The following is a 19,069-nucleotide window of genomic DNA, read 5'->3' on the forward strand; positions in this document are numbered from 1 at the left end:
ATTTCTCATTCATGAGGTCAATAATTTTGTCAAGGTACACCGTCTTCCAGACAAACAGTTACTCCCACTCCTCTATACAACTGGTCATACACAGGTTGGTGGTGCCGGTATTAAGTTTTTAGGGACGTTCTCGTGGGTTACTCTGGAACTCTTAGTTGTGTTAGAATAGTCAACGAACGCTATGGAGAATCTGAAAATAAATGCGCATTAATTGCATCCTTACATCAACTGTCTTCGCAACTGGAAACGGAATTTTTCAGCAGGAACACGCCCACATGACAAGGTTCGAATTGTGTTAGAGTGGTTCCAGAACCATAAAGATGAATTCCAATTAATGTCCTAGCCACCTAACATGCCGGATCTTAACCCGATAGAGCACCTTTGGGATATCATGGAGCGGCAGCCTCAACCAGCACCGTGTCGGAATATCTGGACTTCGTGTGACCGCTGCTTAGACATTTGGTACAACTTGTCTCCAGTCATTTACCAAGAACTTCTGGCATCCATGTCAAGGCGAGTTGTAGCTGTTTTGCGAGCCAAAGTTCGCGCAAGGCTCTATTGAGCAGGTGGTCATAATGTTTTGGCTATCCAGTGTATGTTGAAATAGTCTGTGTTCAACATTCAATTGCATTTTGTAATATAGGGGATGTGGGATATGCGGGACCCTAAAGTCACCACGAGAGGTTCATGATAGGGAGAGAGACCCTCGGATCCTGGCCTCCAGGTGTTCTCTGTCAAAATTGGGGGCGGAACTGAACTGAATCGCATTGTCACCTGAAAGGTGCTCAAGGCTGTTGCCAACGACAGATGTAATCTTGCGCTCTTTGCCATGAGGAATTTCGTGAGCTTGGACTGACTATAGGTCAGACAAGTCAGTATTAATTACAACAACAAAGATATCGAGGGTGTGAAAAAATTCAAGAAGTCTGATATTAGGGGATAAAAAGGTATTGCGTAATAGCTAATAAAGATGTGTGGCTTAACTAAAAGCATAAATTATGTCTCATAATTCCTTCTTTATAACCTGCTTGAGCCATTCAAGACATAATTTGGGAAATCGCAAGTAACTTTAAAACATCGATATGGCAAGTCACACAAAGCTTCGTCATAGGCTATTATAACTATATCCTAATTTCTTAAAAATGAGTAATATTCTAAAAACGAAACTTGCATACAGCTTTTATTTATCTCAATTATTATTCAATTACGGTCAGCAGGATTATGAGCATAAACATGTATGCATGATCTAAAGCTAATTTACTTCACTGAGATTAAAGATATCGAGCCACCTGATCAGTATAGTAGGTAGCGTAGCTGACTACAGACCCGAAAGGCCCGAGTTCGAATCCCAGTGATGGAATGGATGTTTGTAAATACACTCATGTCCATAAATTAAGGATAATGCAAAATCAGACAAAGGAAGAGTTAGAAGCAAAACAAATTTGACTTATTTGTAAAGCTTATTTATTAAACAAAAGGTAAAGAGCAAAAAAAGATGCTATACGTTTGATATTATTAAAAAAATTAGCGATTTTTTCTCCCTGGAGCAAATTACAAAAAAAAAACCTATTTACAAAAAACCAATATTACATGGTTGGTATGATTGTTAATACATTGTATGTCTCTAGGACGATGCAATACAGTCCGTACAACGCCTAGGCATGCTGAGTATCAAATTATCGATCTGATCTTGACAGATATTACACCACTCAAAAAGCAATGCTCTCCGAAGTTCCGGTAGACATGTAGGAGGAGATTGACGGGCTGCAACTCGTCGGCCAAGCATATCCCACACGTGCTCTACTGGATTCAAGTCCGGTGAGAATGCTGGCCAGTCCATACGGGTGATATCCTACGATTGAAGGCATTCGCTTACGCTGTTTGCACGGTGAGGGCAGGCGTTGTCATCCATAAACACAAATTGTGCGCCCAATGCGGCCCGAAACAAACGTACATGCTGTTCTAGAATGACGTCCCGATAGATTTGACTTGTCATGGTTCCAATTTGAACATGCAGGTCAGTTCTGGAACCCAGAATAATTCCCCCCCAAACGAGCACTCCTGCACCACCATAACGGTGTCGTTCAATGATGTTTTCTTGGTGGTAACGGCTACCTGGAGCTCTCCATATGAAAGTCCGGCGAGAATCAAACTGCAAGCTAAACCTGGACTCGTCGGAAAACATCACACAAGCCCACTGCTGCGGTGTCCACAATGCATGCTCTCTGCTCCAGGCTAACCGCAGGCGTCAGTGAGTTGCAGTAATTGGAAAGCATCTGACAGGTCTACGAGCATATAGATCAATCTGCAATAAGCGTCTGTACACGGTCTGCCTCTAAATTGTCGTACCAGTGGCTGAAGAGAGCTGACGAGACATGTCTGAGGCTGTGCTCCGCCTGTTTGTTTTTTTGGCAGTAACTGCCAAATACCGGTCTTCATTCGGAATTTGTAACAATGGGGCGACCTGTGCTGTAACGTCTACTCCCATTACCATCATCTTGGAATCGTTGCCAAAGCCTGGAGATGACACTGTGGCAATTCCAAGTTCGTCTGATACTTCCAGTTGGGTACGCCCACATTCCAGACGGCCGATAATTCTACCACGTAAAAAATCATCCAAATGCGTCCTTTGTGTCATAACTATTCGGTTATTGCACTGAAATGCTTATAAAGCGCCTGCGAACAATTTTACTTCTTTGCCTGCATTCCTTATATATCACTCTCTTACACTCTCGTCATTGTGACGTACCATCGGTGTCATCTGGTTATTTCTTGAAATTTGCATATGATTCTTGAAGATGTGTGTAGTGTTTTGACAGGTGATATATTTATTTTAGAGTTCGATTTCCGCGTGACTCCGAATTATCCTTAATTTATGGACATGAGTGTATATAGTGTCCGTGCGGCGTGGGGGCACTCTAAATATGCGGGACTCTAAAGTCCCCACGAGAGGTTTGTGATAGGGAGAGAGACCCTCGGATCCTGTCCTCCAGGATCCTGTCCTCGGATCCTGTCCTTCTCTGTCAAAATTGGGGGGACGAAACTGAACTGAATCGCACTGCCACCTGTAAGGTGCTCAAAGCTGTTGCCAACGACATGTGTAATCTTCCGCTCTTTGCCGCGAGGAATTTCATGAGCTTGGACTGACTATAGGTCAGACAAGTCAGTATTAGTTACAACAACAAAGATATCGAGTGTGTGAAAAAATTCAAGAAGTTTGATATTAGAGGGCTGTTAACAAAATATATGTAATTTGACCAAGACTGGTTGTTTAATTAACCTTTGAATTTTCACGCTAGCCTTCATATATGTTCTTTTATAATTGGCACTTCTAAAAAGACTGGTTTAAGCATTCTGGCAGAGTGCCAAACAGGATCGCGCTAATCGTGGTCTGATAACAGTCATTAAACAGCCTTTCTAATAAATTTCCGAGTTAACCGCAGAATTAGACAACATAATACATAATTTTTTAAAACGCACAATGCAAGATATTTTTTATAGTCTCAACTTCAGCTGCTTGTGATTTGTCAGGAAATGGTAGAGTTGCATATATACACAGTTTATATTAAATACGGGGTGCTCTAAAAACATGTAACGATTTAAAAAAATTTACGAAAAAGAGATATTTGGATAAAACAGAGTGCGGTGTATTAGAAATTGATTCTCGAAAGGGGATGATCTTTTTTATAAGAATAGGTAAAATAAATTTTTTTGACAAAAATCATGGGTGCTGTGAGATCGTAAACAGATTAGCACTAAAATGATTTTGAGCACTTTTTTTTCTCTTGGCAGATCTCAAGCAACAACGTTTATGATATGTAACATACTTTTCGCGTGTTAATATATCGTTTGCAGAGGCTACTCGGATTACGATCTTTCATGTCGCTATAATGCAATGCCTCCGTCTGTAAAAGGCCTTAAAATATTTACCTTCTGCCCTATTACTAGCAAAAATACTCCACTCCAAGATTCATTTCCATGCAATCAGCAGTAATACACATTTTTTCATTGTATGCACATTTTTTTAGTAATTACAAGCATGTGAACCACTGAAAACTTCACATACACACACACGAAAACAAAAAATAATAAAAAAAAAAAAAAAAAAAGAAAAGAAAAAGAAAAGGAGAGAGAATTGCCAATTGCGGTTTTCCAATAGCCTGTTGCTGATAAATATTTTACACAAAATGCCGAGAATCGTCTGCGCAAATACAGGAATACCTTCTTTGAACTTTGTAATGTTTTGCTACCATTTCTTTAAAGTATGACAAACTTCAGGCAAGGAGATCAAGACGTAATTAGAATATTTTAACACTTCATATATTTGACTCGGCATACTCACATGTTATTCGAATAAAATGGCTACAAATCCAAGTTCTTAAATATTGAATCTTGATAGGTATTTTGAATCACAAAGTTCCGCATAAATAAGCTAGATAAGTTTTATTAGAACAACCTCAGCCCTGGAGATAAAGCTGTTTTGAAAATAAGAAGTAATTTTACAGTCTTCCTTTTGCAACAAGACTACATATAAAAATATTCGCAATGTCTTAAATTAAACACAAAAGCTCCATACTTCTGCATGCAAAAATTTGTGAAGATATCACAAAAACAAATCTGTGGACTCTAATCACCTATTAAAGCGCATTTTCAAATGGAGTAGGACTTCCTTAAGAAGCCCGCTAACAGTTCTGAACAATTTTTGTATTTTGTGGAGGTGGTTATCTTGGAGAAGCTGACAATCATTGATGGCGATTATCGATCTGCATAATGATTGTATCTTATTAAAAATCTACTGAAGTCAGCTAAAGAAATATGCTGAAGTAGAAGTGTAGTATGTCAGTTTATTAATATCGCCATATTAAAAAAAAGGTACTTTTCCGTTTGGCCGGCGCAAGCGATAAAGTCGCCAGTAATGGTACAACCGATGCCAAACGAAATATCCTCGCTGGTAACCTTTTACTTTTACTTTTACACTTTCAAAACAAGTCGCAGCCATTTCTTATCAGATTGATTGTTTCTTTCAATACTGGCATACAATTACACAGAATTTTTACCCAGATAATTCGATTGTATGCCCTAAGACCATTCGCGGGCGGTAATTAAGTCAATTAGGATTCAATCACACCGCTCACCCGATGGCGAAAATACAGAAAAGGCAAAGTCAAGGGTTAACTTCATCAATTCTAATGAGAATGCACTAGCAAAGTAAAGCACTACGGTTTTACATAATTTCTGAGTAAGTTATTTGTATGAATTGGAATTATTCTTGCACTTGTATTCCAAATTAAGATTTAACTTGAAATTAATATAGATAATTACTGAGAGAATTAGACTTTTGTAGCGTAGTTTACGTGAGATGAGATTACTTGGGGTCACGTGATAGGAACCGGCGAATCAGGATGTTGTATGATGAAAGCATAGTAAATTCTTAAATTAATATCTTTTTAAAAATTTATTGTCTTTATTTATTGGCTTTTTTACAAAATTTTAAACGACATTAAAATGTCTATGCCTTCAAAATAAAAAATTCTTAGAACTAACATTTGTCAACACTTTTTATGTGTATACTGTGTGTTTTCGCTAATAAAGTCTACTTGGCGAGATTTGCGCCGGCGAAACGGAAAAGTACCAAAAAAAAATACGATTTAATTACAAAAATCGGAACGCTTTAAAAAAATAAATACATAAATACATAAAAAAATCTGAAAGCTTTCGGATTTTACATTACGCCCAAAGGGGCGTTTTTTTAACATTCTGCGTGTTGCCTTTATTTATTAAATATCATGTACTTCGCACTTAAACTGTAAAATTCAATTCAATAGCAATATCACAAAATATTTAAAAACAGCATATCTTTAGAATTTCCAATACACAGTCTCACGCCCTGGAGATAAAAATGTGTTTTCTCCCCCGTACAGTGTTGCCATTGCTCGCTTTGAAAACGTTTAATTTGTTACTCAGAATTGGTTACAGATTTATAAAATATGGAGCAGATAATAAAACAAATTCCAGATTCTAAATTTGGGCTTCCAGATGCACATATTAGAGTGGTGGATTACGTTATTCGAAATTTGAGCCTCTAGGCACCGTTACTTTCTCACGATGCGAGAAACATACATATATTCATGCCATATTCTTCATTATTTAATTTCTTTAAATATAATGCAGAGTTCTAATATTTGGTGGCAACAATTTGAAAAGTAAAATGGATATTTAAAGTTTTCAACGCAAAATGCCAGAACGAAATTAATACCTCTTCTGGGCTAACGGCCTTTGAGCTAATAAAACTGTGCATTGTTATACAGAAATTTCAAAAACACTTACTGTTTATTAAAATGTTTATTCACTGACGTTTGCTGGTCTCGTTTAAACAGATAGGCTACAATATTTTCAGTAATTTTTAGCTGCCTTCCTGAAATTAGTGTTCTTAGTTTTTAATTTATTCTAGTGCGAAGGAAGTCTATGTGATAAATGACACAAAACTACGTAGATAATCCTAGCATACGTAACATTTAATCAAGCAAGCGGTAAAAGTTTACAATTGGGTGTCCCTTGTTTTTTGGCGATTCTTTTTTGACGCCAAGATCGGCGCCAGGAAGACACAATTTCAACATGGCCGCTACACAAAACCAAAATAAAAAGTCAAAGAATTGCATAAACTCTGTATCCATGTACACATCGATCCGTTTTCACTTAAAAACCTTCCCAGAATTGCACAAACTAGGCATTGCGCACTGCTCTAAATTTGTCCATGTACACAGCAATCTGTTTTTATTTTTAAAAAAATCAGGACGCTAAAGCAAAGTTACACTATCATGGTAACCAGAAATGAGATTTCATCGCCAAAATTTTACAAAAAAATTGTCGCTAATCGAAGGGGCACCCAATTCTACACTAGAGCCAAGCAAGCTAACAAACCCCATTTAGTTGAAAATCCATTATTACGTTCTACAGGGCGGAACATTTTCAATGGCCCATTTTGAAAGTGATATACTCGGCGCTGGAGACAAAAAAACTCCAACTATTTTATGTCAGCTTTCTCGCTACACCTGTCCATTTATATACATGTCACGTAGACTTTACTAATACTGTGTTATTGCTGCTCTACTGGTGTATGCATTTGTTACAGTTATTTGTGAAGTTTGAATTTTCAGCTGTATTGCATACATTAACCTCGACTACTACTGAGAAATACATAACGTAATTGGGAAATATATTGGAACTCGAGCACAGATGGTCTGCAATCAAAAGAACACGACTTTTTGATATACGGGGTGACCTGCATAAAAGTACGTTAGCATTTGAAAATTTAATAATTCATTGAATGAGATAAAAACTAAACCAGGTAGAGAGATAAAAGCTGACACTCATGCTTGAAATGTTGGGCTTTTATTGAAAGCAAAAAGAAAAAGTGCTTGAAACGGCCAACAGATGGCGCTTCACATGATAACAAACCAATGTCCAATCGCGATTGATGTGACAAATCCACATCACACTGTGACCAACAACACCCAGAGGCGAGGACAGTCCTCGTCTCTGCGTATTGGGACTGATTCTCTCTCTCACTACAGCTCATTACACTACAGCTTAAGTGGCGTCCTGATATTTTCTACCCAGCGGCCATTTTTTTTTTTTTTTTTTTTTTTTTTTTTTTTTTTTCCCTTTGTTTTTCCTTTCAATGAACCTCCATGTCTTTTCAAGCATGTGTGTCAATTTTTACCTCTCTACCTACATTATTCCATGATTTATTGAATTTTCGAATGTTAACGGACTTTTGGGCTATCCTTTATTTAGAAAGGCAGGGTATTTTTAGAAGGCAAGGTAGGCTTTCCCACTTGTAAAAGGACATGTGTCTGGAGAACTCCTTCGGAGACCTGCGATCCAAACATTTCTCATTCCTAAAGCGAGGATGGACTTGTGACAGTTTGATGGATGTGTGATTTGATGGCTTGATGAAGATGGAATTATTTGATAGTTTGATGAAAGATAGGCTTGTGACAATTTTGTCCACAGTATCCAATAAGTCCCTGGAAGCATTGGTTGCTATTGATGGTACATCATGGTAGTACATCAATGTCACGGATTATCGTGTTTTAGATAAACAAACAAATCCACCCTGGAAGCATTGGTTGCTATTGATGGTACATCATGGTAGTACATCAATGTCACGGATAATCGTGTTTTAGATAAACAAACAAATCCACCCTGGAAGCATTGGTTGCTATTGATGGTACATCATGGTAGTACATCAATGTCACGGATTATCGTGTTTTAGATAAACAAACAAATCCACCCTGGAAGCATTGGTTGCTATTGATGGTACATCATGGTAGTACATTAATGTCATGGATTATCGTATTTTAGATGAACAAACAAATCCACCAGTTAAAGCCCCGGGTTCCGATGCACGTGTCATAAACGTGTACCATTTCACACAGCAAAATGTAACAGAATAGCTTGATAGAAATGAACTAGAACTCTCCTATTCTTCACAATTCCTTGATCTTATTACCGTTGAACTTCTCTGATTAAGCTAGGGGATACATTTGAAAAAAAAAATTCCTCCTTTATCATCATTATACAAAACAGCCATTGCAAAGTTTTGCATGAAGAATGGTTAAACATCTTTAATGACTGTAAAAGATTTGTATCAATCATTTCCAAAAAATTTGCTGAACTTTACATTTCCGAAAGAAGGCCTAAACTGTATTAAAATATTAATTACTCTAGATGCAGATGTAATTATGCAGTCTCTGTATGTGTGTATATGTTTTCATTCAAGTATTGATTTGTAATTTAATATTGCATTTCTTTTCTTTTCCAGTCCTTCAGCTGTTTCGGCAATGTAAGTATTATTTTTCATATATCTACTTATTTATTTTCTAGCCGTATATTTTAAATTCTTTTTCTATTACGTATTTATTAAAATATGCCGACATCATATAAATCATGATAATAGTTGGGGTGAATGTGCATTGATAGCATAGATAATAGATAAACCAAGATAATAGTTTTAATACATAAAATTCTCTCCAAATAGAAAATTTTGTCACTTTTTCGTTGAACCATTTCGAAGACAAAATGGCATCCTTGGCGAATGGAATCGCTGTATAGACATTTTTCCTCATTTACTCCTGATTCACGTGACAGACATTTACTCTTGGTTTACGTGAGAGAAGCTACAGTGGGTAAAAAAAGTATTTGCACACCTAATTTTTGTTTGCAATTCACAAAAAGAAGCATTAAGAAATAAAAAAATTGGTATTGCCAAATCAGAATAAGTTTAATCATCCAAAACAAACAGAAAAATTACAATAATATAAATAACAATGGTTTTTTGTAACAAAATTAAAATATCTCGTACCAAAAAAGTATTTGCATACCTGCATGAATACAAAAGAAATAAAATATATAAGCAAATTTCAAATAACTAATATTTAGTATGCATGCCTTTAGCATCTATTACTGCTTGTAATCTTGCTGGCATTGATTTAGTTAAATTTTCTGTAACAGTAGGCTCAGTATTCGGTCACCCTTCAATAAGGGCTTGTTTAAGGGCAGATTTGCTTGAAATCTTCCTTTTTCTTATTTTTAAATCCAAAGAATTCCACAGATTTTCCAAAGGATTTAAGTCTGGTGATTGTGGTGGAGCGGCAAGTTTTCTGGGTACATTATAAAGCAACCACATACGAGTTATACCGGCAGTGTGCTTGGGATCATTGTCTTGCTGAAAATAGTACGAATTACTGATACCCAATTTTATTGCACTTTGTGGCAAGTTATCTCGCAACACATCAATATAGGTTCGAGCTGTCATATTCCCATCAATGAAACACAAATTACCAATTCCTTTGCTAGCCATGCACCCCCAAATCATAACAGAACCTCCTCCATGTTTAACTGTAGGTAACACATTTTTGGTATGAAAAGCAGCACAAGGTTTTCTCCAAACTAATTTTCTACCATCTGATTTAAAGATATTGAACTCACTCTCGTCGGAGAATATGACATTTTTCCAGAAATCGATTGGCTTATTGATATATTCCTTAGCGAATTCAAGTCTCTTCAGTCTGTTTCGTTCAATTAGGAGAGGTTTTTTCCTTGGTGATCTCCCATAAATGTGTGCATCGTGCAGGACATTTCGAACACTTTGGGCACAGATTTGAACTCCAGATGTTGAAGCGACATCATTGGCTAAAGTAATTGCACAAACAAATGGACTTTTTTATGCTTCTCTTATGATTTTTCGCTTCATTCGCAGTGAAAGTTTCTTTGGGCGTCCAGAGCGCAAGTTATTTGATGTAGATCCTCTTTCTTTCTAACATACCAAATAGTAGAGAAGCAAACATTTACTTTTTTACCTATTTCTTTATAACTTAGGCCATTTTCACGTAGAGAAAAAAAAATTTTTCTCGCAATGTAATCGACAATTCAGATTTCTTAGGTGTCATTACAATTTGAATCGGCAATCAACTGATAACGTTTCGACAACACCTCCTTTCATAGTCGTCTTACATATATTATTTACTGCGGGATGACTGTCAAATAATAGCATAAAATGCAAATTTGCTAGAGTTGAGTTGAGTGTGCAAATACTTTTTTTGACATAAGCTATTTTAATATTGTTGCAAAAATTGTTTTTTATTAATATTATTGTATTTTTTGTAATTAATTTAAATGAATAGGCTTATTCTATTTTTTAAATGCCAATTTTTGTATTTATTAATGCATTTTCTTATAAATTGTGAACAAAAATGTATGTGTGCAAATACTTTTTGTATCCACTGTACTTTTCCTAACAAGTCCTCAACATCGGTTAAGAGGCCCACCAGTAGCCGAGCGGTAAAGTCGCTGAACACTAGTAGTTCGGCCTTGAGGCTCGAATCCTGCGAATGAGCTCGCTGCATGGGTGTTTTCGCGTTTTACCCATGTGTAATGTGTATACGAGCCTGTTTCCATCAGAAAATTCACCACGAAGACATCCCTCCTCTTAGACAGATAGTCCTCGAGGCTTTGCCGTAATCACCTAACCAGTTGTCGAGCGGTAAAGTCGCAGAATACTGGTAGTTCGATCCAGCGCTCGAATCCCGGCGAACGGGCAGGCTGCATGAGCCTTTTAGTGGTTTTCCGCCATGAGTAACGTGTATACGAGCCATTTTTACTGGATCGTATACACGTTACAGTTTTAGTTGGATCAAAAAGAAGAAAGAATTACACTCATTTATATGGAAAAAATTCTTTAGCATTGTCGAGTGCAAAAACTGGTGAATCTAATGTTGCAGGATAATAGATAAAAATATTTCCATATGTAGCATACAATACACACAGACGTGATAATACTGCAAAATACATTTTCAAGATATTCATTTCCAAAAAAATTTCATACTGAACTGAAACATTCTTATGCTATTCATATTATTATGTCTAGTTACACAATACACAATACATGCAAGTGCTTTAGTAATCAAAATACAGCCTGAATGTGTTTAATAAACAGTGTTTATATTTTCCCTAATAAATATATTTTTTATTAAAAAATAAATACAGTCTTATTATGCAATTTAATAGCATAGGTATATCATGGTTGTAAATAAATAAATATTAAAGTCTTTAACGAGGGCCATGGCTAATTTCTGTACGACGGTGCAACTCAAATGATCGAAAGATTGGTCACTTAATATAATTTCTCTGTATTAAAAAACATGGCAAAACTTTTCGCAGTATACTTCAGATTTAAATTTACTTTTAATGGAAAACAATCAGGAAAAAATATGCTTTTCTAACAACTTGAAACCGAGTTCATTTACTGCTTTCATTATGCAATAATATTCAACTAAAAAAAAGTTTTTTTTATAAAATAAATTTAAAAATGGACATAATAATCATATGGACATATATATATATGGACATAATTTAAAATAGACATAATAATCAACGCACCGAAAGGGGAAAAATAATTTATCATATAGTTAAAGGAAATAATAGATTAAATTATTCTATTTTCAGAATTAATCTATAATTCTATATCGCCAGTAATAAAATGGTGGGCGTCTATGATAAATTTTAATAAGAAATTTTTAAGATAATGGCTTATACATTTGACAATGCAATTAAATTAGTAGATTTTGTTATTTAGACTACGCGCCCAATTATTTAGTCTATTTTTCGCATTATACTATATACGATTATTATACTATATACGATAAATATTATATACGTATAATATTATACTATATACGATAAATTATTTTTGCACCCAGCGATGTGTGCATTAATTATCATTTTCATTTTCATTTTAAATAAGAACTTATTGTATAAAACCATTTTTAATTTATTTTATTTATCATTCTTTTCCTGTTATTTTAGTCACAATTATATGCTATCAATGATAAAATTTTTATTCATTATTAAAACACAAACAATAAATTATACGAAAATTTTGAAATAAAGAAAAATAATGGTATTGTTCTATTATCAGAGACCGAAGTCGTCGCCATACGTTTCGCTAAACTCGCCAAAAGATTGATTCATAGTCGCCAATGTTTATTCTAAAAATCGTTATATTACAAACTTTTAAAAAGAAAAGTAAAATAATATACATTTTCATAATTGGCAACTAGAATATAGATTCTAAAATGTAGCAGTTACTTGTTCGAATTTTACGAATATATGTTATGTTATTTTTCCTTGGACCTTTTTGTCAACTTAACCGTATCGCAAATATTTGGGATTTTATTTTTTAGGCTTTTTCCCAAAATCATTAGCTTTTGGCGATATCTGAATATGGTCTCGATAACAACACAGTACCAAAATAAACGAACGCCATTCAAAGCAAGAAGAAATCGCTTTGTATATTCAGTTTCGGAAATTGGATGCAATAACAGTTTTATAAAGTGCATTTTACTTGATGCTACAACAAAAAAAAATATCACCGATTCGTCACTAAACACGCCAAAATGGCAAACTCAAAAGTAATTTTTCAGCGAGAAATGCTTTTTCCTCGCCTGCTTTAGATAGCAACACATTTCTTTTTTTAAATGTAGAAAACCACTCAATTAACATTCTTTTATCATTCTTCTTTTAAAACATGGCGAAAAGTTTGTTTCATAACCTGTGAAAATTGCAAAAATTGCAAGTCAATTTGGATGTCGAAGTTTTATAATCATAAACATCAAATTATCCAAAAAATCGCCAAAAATTCAAAAATTGGTTAAAATTATCATACAAGTGTCGGTGAAAAGATTTTTTTTTTTTTTTTTTTTCCTCTCTGTTTTCGATGGTGCAAACAGTAAAATTCTGATATTTTTAGTTTGTTTGTTAAACGAAAATACGTGCGAAAAATTGTTTAAAGTCAATAAAAAGAACATCTAAATTCAAATTTTGAAAACTTCCTTTTACCACATAGAACTGTCATCAACCAACAGTTTGTGTACAAAATTTAAACTCGATATCTTATCAGGAAGTAGGTTAAAAATCGATGGCAAAATTCCAGCTTTAGTGAAACACCATTAGTGAACTGAATAAAAACTTATAAAAAATCACATTCACGATAAATTAAAACTGTGTCAAATGATTTTGCGAGGTTGAGACCTTGCCACCAAAGATGTGCATTCGAGTGTTTGCTATCAAAATCTGACCTCGAATTATATTGAATATTGCCAAAGTTGTATGAAAGACTGTTTTCACGCCGAAAATCAACACTGATCGTACTACAATGCGAGAAACATATATACATTTATGCAGATTATTTAATTTCTTTAAATATAATACAGGGCTCTAATATCTGGTGGCAACAATTTGAAAAGTGATTCCCGTTTATAATGAATCAACGCAAAATGCCAAAACGAAATTGATAATTGTACAAATATTGCTTCCAGAATTACGAAAGGCATAAAAACCTTAACCGCAAGATAAGAACAACATAATTTAGTCATTTTTAAAGCAAAAAATGTGCAATTTACAAACATATAAGAGTAAAGAAACTGAGATCACTGAGCCGGATAACAGAGTGGATATATATATAAATATAATTATATACGTTTGGTGCGACCGATTGCAACCAAAATACGAGGTGCACATCTACATGTTATAGCAGTCTTATATACAAAATTTCAACGTTTTGAGGCTACTCGTTTTTGAGTTATGCGAGATACGCACATACATACATACGTTCGAACAGACGCCACGAAAAATTCTCTTCAGAATTCATTTTAAAGCAGTTTTATAATTTTTTTGGAGGAAATGAGTCTTTTATTCTGTCCTTGCGTACAGATATTACGCAAAAACATCGTTAAATTGCATTCGATAGCGGTCAAAATGGATATTTTCGTTGAAATATGCTGCCTGAAACTTTTCGCGATTACAATACTTCCTTTTTACTTCGTACAAGGAAATAAAAATGGGTGCTACTTGATTTCCACGGCCTCCGCGAGAAACCGCCAAATTATGTAAAAAACTGTACTTTCATGAATTTGAAGAACGTCATGATACCTCAACAGTCACTTATCAATTTAAATATCATAAAAAAAAAATGTGGTACTATTCCGTTTTGAGGACCGTAAAAAATTGCAGCGAAAATGTATGCGCAAAAACACCAAATCTAGCAAACGCGCCCATTTAACAGCGCGCCAAATCTAGCGTACGCGCTGATTTCAAGTTGCGTAAGTTTACATAGTTCTATATTTCTTAAGACGCCATTGAAATACTAATTTAATTTTTAAATCCTTTTGGATATCTTATGGATTTAACAATTTAGGAATTGCCCGTGACGAAAAGTCGGCAACAGAATTTTTTCAAAGGCATCATTTATTATAGTAAAGTATGTTTGAACAACCAACGAGATGAAATTATGCTTTAGCGATAACTCGGTAACCAAATAGCGATGCAGGAATCCATTCAGTTATGTTTACCTTTTTTTATATAAATTATAATAATAAAAAAGTATTATATGAAATTAACCTTTCATACAAATTAAAACATTAATCTTTAAATAGTTATTAGTCCAAAGGGATTTGAATCCCGAAGGACTATTAGTTTCGTTTTGGCATTTTGCGTCGGACTCATAAATGTCGGTTCACTTTTCAAACTGTTGCCACAAAATGTTTGAGTCCTGCATTATATTTGAAGAAATTAAATAATGAAAAATCTGCGTAAATGTATGTATATTTCTCACATTGTCATAAAATAAAGGTACATAGAGTCATCGAATTTTGAATAAATTAATCCTCCAACGAATATGAGCATGTGGAAGACCCAATTTGAAATTTGAAATTTGTTTTATGATCGATTTCCTATTTTTTAAAACTTTGACGAATTTTTGATTAACAAACTCAAGGATTTCAAAGCGAGCAATGGCAACGTTGTGCAGAAAAAACATTTTTATCTCCAGCGCGTGAGTCTCTGTATCGGAAATTCTAAAGATATGCTCGTTTTAAAACTATTTTGCGATATTGCTGTTGCACTGGATCTTATGGTTTAAGTGCGAGGAACATGATATTTAATAAAGAAAGGTAACACACAAAATGTTAAAAAACGCCCCTTTGGACGTAATTTAAAATCTGAAACATTTCAGATTTTTTTTTTTTTTTTTTTTTTTTTTTTACTATTATACTTTTTTTCTTACGTTAGGGTTGCCGCAATTATTTTTGGCAGCACTGGCATCAACAATAATTTGGCGATTTTTTACGGTCCTCAAAACGGAATAGTACTAAAAATGTTATCAAATACACACACACACAATACATTGTAAGACTGCAGTTCTCTTTTTCTGCTTTTGCAAAATGTTCATCTTTTGTTCTTCATAGCTGAGTTGTCTTACATGCAATATCTGTTCGCTCTTCAACTGCAGTTTACTTCAAATCGAATAAGTCTCATTACTTTGAAGGTTCGATTTATTTAAGTTTGGCAAAGTTCTCGGGAGGCTATCTGCTTAAAGGAAGGAATGCCTTCGAGGAGAACAGGATCACAACAGTTATAATAAACACTTTCCAAATTTGCAGTAGTTAAATATGACAAAAAACATACTGAAAATATTTTTTGAATACCCTCATAATATGAAGTCTTGAAATTGAAAAGAATTAAAAATTGTGCTTGAATAATTATTAATAAAGAAAAAGTAAAATTAATGATCGCATTATTTATTTTTCCAGACTGCATTTCCAAGAAACATGACCCCAAGTCAAGCTCAGTGTATGATTCAACGATGTCAAAATGTAAGTACGTTTCAAATGCATAAAAATATACCTTAATATGATATTTTCATTTGCCTGCCTTTACTCGAAAATATATTTAGTAATTAATCTGACATTATTAAAAATATACTTTAATTATTTGAAATTTGGTTAAATTGATTTTGCTGAATTATTTATTGCACAAAATCTAACGAAAATATCAATAAAAAAATCTGAAAGGTTTCTGATTTTTAACGGTCGACCAAATGGGTTTGTTAAGGTTTCTACCCTCTCGCTCAGCTCGCAGTCTACCAGTTTCCTTTTACACTCACTGCTAGCCATTTCTTTGTCTTTTTAGCTTTATTATTAACGTATCCGATCTCGTACAAAAGACGAATTTGGTCAAAATTTCGATTTTTTACTTTATTACATTATCTTAAAGAATACATCTTTAGCTATCAAATATAAGTTTTTGCTTGTTGATAGGTTAATTAGAACTGAAGTTATATGCATTTTTCTGCAACTGAATAAACCGGAAGTTCCAATATTCTGGGCCGGAAGTGAGCGTTTAAATAGATATACCTCTTTAGAAACTTTATTTCTCAACAAGATTTTGTAAATTATAAACCTGCATACTACTAAGTTTAGATATTTTGTAATACATTTTAAGAATCTGGCGTTACTTTTTTCCCCTTAATTTCGTATTTAGTTTGGCGCAGAGGCTATTCGACGTTATATGGATGTGTTGCTGCTTTGTCGATTAGCGTTGACATTTACTTGATTTGAAAGCTATGTCACATTTTTGCATCATTTGCAACAAAATAAACAGAATGGCATGCAGTCTTATGCACAACATATGTAAAGCGTAACATAATTGTTCTGCAAATTATAAAGAAGCAGCTTCGGGTATGGAAGCAGTTGGTGCTTACCCGCTGTTTGAATGATCTATTTACATTACGAAAGCTGAAGTACACGGAGTATTACGATGATGGGATTCTAAGGGGTTTTTAATTGTGAAAGATATATATGGTATTCGACCAAGAAACTATGCATTGGACATGTACAGAAAAGGATTGGTAGTAGACTAAGAAAAGTTAAAAACTCTGCTCCTGAATTGAAAGGAAATGGTAAACTGACTGATTCTTTTATTGATAAACTGCAGAATTAGGAATTGCAATTAGAAGTCATGTTGGAAACTTAATTGAGACGCAACAGGCTGTACTAGCTGCTTGTTCCATCGTAGCTCTTCTTCGAAGCCAATGCCCTCCTCAATCAATGAGTTGGTGCAACTATGAATGTGCGATTGCAGAAATCAGGGAAAAAAACCTCTGTTATATCAGCATATATTTTGAATTTAATTAAACCTATATATATGGAGCTGACTACATAAACAAAAGTTATTAAAAAAGTGCATACATGGCAAAACTCAAAGTATCAAGGAACGTTTTAATGGCATTTTATTGCAAATTGTTCCAAAAAAAGCATTCATAAACTTGAGAACATTAATCTTTGAAGCAAATGTAAATTTTGTGTTATTTAATGATGGATTTATATGTTTTCTTGAAGCGTTTTCAAGGTTAGGTATGTGTCCCGAATTTTACACTGAGCAGGGAATAACTTGATAAAGTGCAAAATCATGACTTGTGGCGGCATTCCACAAATTTTACAAAAACACAAAGAAAAAATTACGCTTTCTCGAAAGAAAAAGTGCAAAGTGTGTGAAGAAAAAACAAGGTGTCAGTTACAAAGCAGGGGAATTTTAATTATCAGGGATGCTTCTTTCACTAAGAAATTGTTTTATGAAAACTTTAAACTTGTTTTCTGAAAAATGTTTTTTCTGTAAATATTGCCAATGGTAACAGCCATAACTCAAGATTTTATGGATAAAATTAAATGATACTTTCTATACATGTTTCATATAATCTGATGCATGCTCTGAAGCGGAAAATTTTAGAAATATTAATTAGAAGTTGAATTGTTACTTTTTATTTTTAGATTTTGGATGCAATAATAGAAAAATATCCAGTAAATAGTATACATTTTGACATATCTCAAGAATATATGAATATTTCTTAATTATTTTGCTTCATTGCATACAAAACAATTGTAAACATAATTACAAATTAAAAAAACTGCACATTTATATATACATTGTTCATTGTAGTTGTTGCCGTAAAGGCAAAATTTAAGCAAAAATTAACCTTTTTTTCATTATTTTTCAAAATTAAAATTACTTAGCGTTATGTTTTAAACTGTTGTCACTCATTAATATGCTTATCTTCAAATTAATATGTTTATAGTTAAAATAAAAAAACATTTTTAAAAAAATGGTACCCGAACGAGGTCAAGCATCTTTTTTTTTTTTTTTTTTTTTTTTCACGCTTGCGGCATAAACAATTCAACAACAAAATTTCAAAATTTCAGAAACAACATAGAAATACACATTTAGAATTCCTAATGCAAGGAATAAACATTTTCAGATTTTAGCCCAAAAGGGTGTTAGACCCAAAAGGCTTTTAGACTCAAAACGGCATTTTGCGTCGTTTCACTTTCTGCGTTGATTTGCTTTTCAAACTGTTGCCACCAAATATTATCGTCATGTATTATATTCAAAGAAACTAAATAATGAAGAATTTGCACGAATGTATGAATGTTTCTCGCACGGTGAAAAAACAACGGCAGCTAGAGACATCAAAATTTGAATAACATAGTCCTCCACTCGAATATGGCATCTGGAAACACAAATTTGGAATTTGTTTTATTATCTATTTCAAATTTTGTAAAACTTTAACGAATTTTTTATTAATAAACTCAATGATTTCAAAGTAAACAGTGGCAACACTGTACTGGGGGGGGGGGAATTATTCCCAGCGCGTGAGACTGTGTATCGAAAACTC

At 34.0% G+C, this 19,069-nt stretch overlaps 1 protein-coding gene across 1 annotated transcript in view; it reads left to right on the plus strand.

Annotated features, from left to right (window-relative positions):
* The window catches only part of LOC118189630 (uncharacterized), a 50,331-nt gene that overhangs the window by 12,379 nt on the left and 18,883 nt on the right, over positions 1 to 19,069 (plus strand). Inside the window, exons 5-6 of the mRNA XM_085821176.1 lie at positions 8,828 to 8,848; positions 16,152 to 16,214. Coding sequence (XP_085677302.1) covers positions 8,828 to 8,848; positions 16,152 to 16,214 — 84 coding nt within the window. The remainder of the gene's footprint in view (positions 1 to 8,827; positions 8,849 to 16,151; positions 16,215 to 19,069) is intronic.

This window comes from Stegodyphus dumicola, chromosome 7 (assembly GCF_044657685.1).
Source record: "Stegodyphus dumicola isolate Sdum_Otavi_A_Nest chromosome 7, ASM4465768v1".
Taxonomy (NCBI): Eukaryota; Metazoa; Arthropoda; class Arachnida; order Araneae; family Eresidae; genus Stegodyphus; species Stegodyphus dumicola.